General features: G+C 52.4%; 1 protein-coding gene across 1 annotated transcript in view; it reads right to left on the bottom strand.

Annotated features, from left to right (window-relative positions):
- Positions 1-5869, bottom strand: part of CHAF1A (chromatin assembly factor 1 subunit A) — a 13862-nt gene that overhangs the window by 4021 nt on the left and 3972 nt on the right. Inside the window, exons 4-12 of the mRNA XM_008639932.2 lie at positions 4798-5039; positions 4208-4268; positions 3729-3797; positions 3110-3333; positions 2799-2967; positions 2544-2624; positions 2378-2467; positions 1886-2147; positions 738-1207 (exon numbers count right to left, since the gene is read on the bottom strand). Coding sequence (XP_008638154.1) covers positions 738-1207; positions 1886-2147; positions 2378-2467; positions 2544-2624; positions 2799-2967; positions 3110-3333; positions 3729-3797; positions 4208-4268; positions 4798-5039 — 1668 coding nt within the window. The remainder of the gene's footprint in view (positions 1-737; positions 1208-1885; positions 2148-2377; positions 2468-2543; positions 2625-2798; positions 2968-3109; positions 3334-3728; positions 3798-4207; positions 4269-4797; positions 5040-5869) is intronic.

Below are 5869 nucleotides of genomic sequence, written 5' to 3'. Positions count from 1 at the left end.
GGCCGAGGGGGAGGTGCCCCTGCCATGGCAGGGGTGGCACTGGATGGGATTTAAGGTCCCTTCCAAGCCAAACCATTCTGGAATTCCATGATCCCATTTTTCAGCCATGACCAGGCTCTACCTGCGGTTGCCCTGAAAAGCAGAAGCAACAACATGGAAACCACAACACAGCTCACCAGCAGCAACCACTGCAATTCCATCTCATTTTACCCCTATGAATTATTATATTTTTAAACCAGCTCTTGAAACTCAGCTTTATGTGTGTCAGGACGAGCTGGAGACTTTACAGATTGTTCTGGGGCCAGTTGCAGCTCTTGGGAACCACATTTAATCCGTTCACATGCAACTGCTGTAAGTCATCAGCTCGAGCTGTACATCTGGCAGCCACAGGCACACAGAAAACCTGCACACAAATTACACACAGCTGTAAGACCAAGGCCAAGCAGCCACTCCAGCTATTCACAGCTTGGATGCAATCACCGCCAAATAGCAGAGAATGGAAGAACAGCAGGAGAGCAACGTTTCAAATGGAACAGAGTCCAAGCTGCAGACACACAAAAGAAACCCATCTCTTCAGTCACATCATTTCGCTTCTTGCCCCATCAAAGGGGTCCTCTGGTGTGCAGGACAGGGTCTGTAGTTAACAGGCCGAGCTGGGGGCCAGCCCAGCGTGCGAACACCCCCAGCCCCATTCCCAGCACTCCCTCCTGGGGAAGAACACCCCGCCAGGAACTCACCTGCTCAGCACCCCGAGGTCTCTTCATGAACTTCGTGATGGACATGCTTCCCATGGCCTTCCTCTTGGCTGACAGGGGGGTGGGCTGCAGGACGGCCACGCCTGGCACGCTGCCCACCTCGTCCTTCCCCGCGCAGGGCACCTGGGTGACGTAGTTCCACTGGCAGGGGACAGGGAGGTGCTCCTGCCCGAAGCTGCGGAGCACCTCGGCGTGCACGTACCAGCACATCCTGAACTCGGGCCTCTTCTCGTACACAGAGTTCTCGGAAATGATCCTCTTGAGCCTGGCCTTGGAGGGGACCCCGCTGTCCTCCCCGCCCGGGGTCTGCGGCCGCGACGGGCTCCCGTCACTGCCCTCGCCCGCGGTCACGTCACTGAACAGTCCCTGCCGGCAGCACTCCTGGAACTCCTGGATGATCACCTTGCTCCCGTGCACGTTCCCGTGCAGCAGCGGCAGGAGGTGGCCGAGGACTGCGGGGGCAAAGGGGGCACAGAGCCGGTTAAAGGTTGGCAAAGCCAGGGGGACATCAATCAGCACGGTCACTCCAGAGGGGGAAAACAGGGGGTTGGTTTTAGAGATGTGGCTGCCCCATCCCTGGAAGTGTCCAAGGCCGGGCTGGACAGGGCTTGGAGCAAGTGGAAGGTGTCCCTGCCCATGGCAGAAACTGGATGATCTTAAAGGCCCCTCCCAACCCCAACCACTCTGGGCTCCCATGACTGTAACAGCAGCTAAATGTGATGTAGAAAACTCACCCCCAATAACAACAACACCCTGGAGTGAAATCCTCACCCCTGTTTTGAGCCTTTATGTGAGTTATTCACACCCTTGTGTTAATCAGGTGCAGGAGAAGCTCAGGGCTGGAACCCAGCACAGAAACCAAACCCTCTCCCCCAAACAATAAACAGGCTCAAGCTCATCCTAAATCTGAGCTTGCTCAAGTCTTGTTGGCTTTATTTCCTAGATTGCCCAGAGCAAGAGTTTTGGAGAGGCACTGCCAGAAAACTCCTTTCCAAGAGCTCTCAGAGATTCCTTGGATTCCAGACTTGTCAGAAACAGGTTGTTCTGAATTGGACACTCAGTAATCCCCCTACTCCCTCCAAAGCACAGTACAACAGTGTGGAAGTTCTGTTTAGCCCTTCAGGACTTACTTTGCTGATCTTTTGCTCTTTTTTTGCTACATTTCTGTGTCTGCTGCTCCTCCTCTGCCACGGGTGGATCCAGGACGCAGGCTGTGAACTGCTGGAGCACCTTCAGGTCCGTGTTGGTGCTGGTGTCCTTTGCTGCCCTTTCCCAGACACAGCCAATCTTCACAGGCTGCAGGACATGGAACCTCTTCCCCTTGGCTATCAGCTCGTCCCACTCCTTTGCTTTCAGTTTCTGACGAACCTTCTGGTTCTCTGGGTCACACTCCTGCAGCCACAGGGAACAAAGGACTCGTTACACCCATGCCAGGAAAAAAAAAAAGCTTTTTAAAGCCAGCTGTGCCTTGTGTTCCCTAAGCCACACAGGGCTCCTGAACCGTGCAGGCCTCGGGGAGCCCAGCCCTGCCAGGACCATGAGCTGTCCCCCCCCGCCAATATTGACACTGCACGGTTCACTGGAAACAGAGATGGAAGCTCAGGGACACCCAGCTGCCTTACCTCTGTCACACCTTCATCCTCAGATAGGTACCCATGGGGTACAAAAAACCCATCGTCCTCATCTTCATCCTCTCCCTCCTCTTCATCATCCTACAGATAAATGGATTAGAAGTTACGCTGCCAAGTGCAGTTGGGTCCCGAATTTTCCAGCATGCAGGATCCTCACCTCTTCACTATGGGAGAGACTTTCCCCTGGCTCCTCCTCTTCCCACTCTTCATCACTGTCTACTTCATAGTCCAGCAGTTTCTGCAAGAAATGCCAACATGCCACTCCTGTCGCTCATTGGAGAGAGCCACACCAAACCCAGCCTGGGGTTTCAGAGCTGAGGGAACGTGCAAATGGCCCCAGGGAAGCAGAGAACTTGGCCAAGCACATTCACTTCTAAAGAGAGAAAGAATCCCAGCAGGCTGAGGTGCTTACAGTGTCCTTGGACCATGGATTCCTGGCACGGATCAGGGAGGTTCTCTTGTTCCAGGTGCCCCAGTAGGCAGGGCGGTGATTTTCACTGAACTGCAGCAGCTTCATCCTGCCAAACTTCTCCCTCTCAGGAACAGCATCTGTCTGGCAGTTATCCACCACCACCACGTCACTGGGAACACAGGGGGAGGTGGCTCAGGCCTCACAGAGCAGCTCCAGCTTTCCCTCCTCTCCACTTCAATCACTCCCTCAAACCCCCTCTGCAGCTCATTTCATAAAAATAGAAGCAAAGCAAGCCCCAAGCCCAGACTGACCTGTTCACACTGTCACTGCTGTCACTGACCAAAGTGGGCCCAGTTTTTCGTGGTTTACGACACTTTAGATCCCTCAAGAAAGAAACTTCCCCATTCTGGGCATGCAGGAGCTTATCCAGCTGCTCTAGGTAGTCTGGATCCAGGGCAACACGACTGAGGGGGGCTAAGACCATGTTCTCCTTAATTTCAAAAGGAGCAAACTTCCCACAGGAGCCAGCAAGGGTCTGAAACATCAAGTGAGGAATGTGAGGGCTTGGACACTGAGAAGCTGCAGCACCAACACATTGAGGAAGCACCTGCTGTTGAGGTGCAGTCTGAGGTGAAGATTTAGGTTAAGTGAAGATTTAGGTTAAGCCCTTCCTGTCCAAGACTCCAGCAGATCTTCCAGGCAATGCAGAAGACAAGAGCTGAGAGTTTTACTAAACCAACACAAATGTCTTCTGTAGTCTCTGCTCTGGCCTTTTTCTTAAAATCCTTTACACCTTTGGGACCAGGAAATTAAGAAAAACTAGTGCTTTGTCCACCTAAGCAGCTGTAGGGGGCAGCTGAGAAGGAAATCAGGGTATTTGTTACAAACAGCTGTGAGAGACCAACACACACAGGCACAGCAATCCCTCACCTTCGGGGCTTGTGGAGTCTTTGGTTTCTGGAAGAACCTGGTGATTTCTGCTTTCTGTGCATGAATGCGCTGAAACGAGAACCCAAATGCAAACTGTCAACACAGAGGTAGGACAAAGCTTTGGAATTCAAGGTGAGCTCATGCATGACTCAACTTCAAATGCAGCGAGGCACAAAGCAAAGTTCAGGCAGTCACCAGCTCCTGTGACTCAACAAAACCTCTCATTGTCTTCCCTAATACAGCCAGGGTTCCAATGCCATTGCCAGGGGAGAGTTCATTTGTGGGCATTCAGAAACACACACAGAAAACACTTGAGAGGGTAAAAGCAAAGGAACCAACAGGTGGGAAAAACATCTGGATGGAGCAGCCCCAGCAGGTCAGGGGGGACAGGCTGCACCCCAAAGGACCCAGCTGGCACCACCAACACCATTTCACCCCGGCAGAGGAATTGAGAGACAAGCCAGAGAAAGCATTTTTACCTTTTCCTCCTCCTTTAACCGTTTCTCCTCTTCTTTCTTTCTCTTCTCCTCAAGTTTTGCCCTTGAAAACAAAGATCATGTGAACTGTCACCCACCAGGAAGGGTTTACTTGCACTGAGGAAGAGGTGGGAAGCCCCAGACCCTGACCCAGACCCCACCACGAGGATCATCTGTCAATCCAGCCAAGGACCACACTTAATGAAGGGTAGGGAAGACTTTGTTCATTCCTTCTAGAGCAAATATTGACCCATTTTAGCCACAAAATTAATAGGCTGCCTCAAGTTTCCCTCGATACCAGGAAATGGATGGGATTACCGAGTTACAGGCAACCTCCTCAACAAGCAGGGCCCTGGTGCCAGCACAGACTGCTCAGCACCGGTGAGGCAGGGCACGAAGGGGAGCTCAGTGCAGCAGGACAGCAGAAGGCACTGCTGGGACGGGGGGGCACAGAGTCCCTCAAGCATCTCAAAGCCACCCTGTGAGCCCCGGCCCGCGCTGCCAGAGCGGGGCAGCCTCTGGGAGGGCCAGCCCAGGCGGGCAGGGAAATCAGCACAGGGACCCTCGGGAGCTGCACGACCCCAGGCACTCACTCCAAAGCCTCCTGCCTCTCCTTGCGCTTCTCCTCCTTCACTCGCAGCTTCTCAGCTTTCTCCTTCTCCTCCTTTTCTTTCTTTTCCCTCCTTTCTCTCTCTTTCAACTCCTTCTCTTCCTCTTTCCTCTTCTTCGCCTCCTCCTTGGCTCGTTCTTTGGCAGCTTTTGCCTCTTCCTTCAGCCTCCCCTTCTCCTCCCTCTCCGCCTGCAGCTTCTGGAGCTTGTCCGCGCGCTCCTGGTCCTGGGGCACAAACGGGACGCTCAGGGAATTGCACCTTTGTGGCACCAAACCCCTGATGAAAATCAGCATTTCACTCCTCAAAGAGGAAACTGGACCCACCCAGTGCTTGCCCTGCAGCACCATAAAATATCCCGAGCTGGGAGGGACCCACATCATTCCCAGGAAACCAGGTGGGAGCACATCCCCAGCGCCCTGGTGCCTCAGGAGCCAGCCAGCTGAGCTTCCCTGTGCTGCCTCTCTGAAAGCTTTAATTATTCTTTTCCCTTAGCAAAAAAAGGTGTTTCCATTTCTCTAAGCATCAAGGAAAGCTTTGTATTGAGTCATCTTCATTACCCCTGTAGCATTATGGAAAATTAGATGGGAATTAAAAAATTGTAATTATTCCCTTGTTTAATAGGAGATTTCAGATTGTTTCCAAAATATTTCCTCCTGAGCTTTCATGCTTTGGTGTCATCACAGGGCTACAGTGGAGTCACTTTTACAAGTGAATTTGAGCTGATCTGACACCATAAATCCACAGGGATTTTCTGATGTTTTCCACTATCACAGAAATCAGACGTTGATGATCCCTGTGGGTCCCTCCCAAGCTGGGATATTCCATGATCTCAGGGAATACTGCGAGTATCCAAACTCCAGACTGTGGAGCTTATCCCTTGTTTTATCCCATTTTACATCATCAGACACCACCAGTGCCCTGAGCTTGTTCTGGGAACAGTGGGGGGAAGATTTTATTGGAAGTGTTGCCTTTCGTGGCGTTTCCTCCCCAAACAACTGCAATGCTCACCACGGCTCTGCTGACACAAAGGAGGAAAATGTCAAATTAAAGGGAA

Source organism: Corvus brachyrhynchos, unplaced genomic scaffold (genome assembly GCF_000691975.1).
Source record: "Corvus brachyrhynchos isolate BGI_N302 unplaced genomic scaffold, ASM69197v1 scaffold158, whole genome shotgun sequence".
Lineage (NCBI taxonomy): Eukaryota > Metazoa > Chordata > Aves > Passeriformes > Corvidae > Corvus > Corvus brachyrhynchos.
Note: the sequence above shows the minus strand (reverse complement) of the source record. Positions and strands in the feature narration are given on the sequence as shown.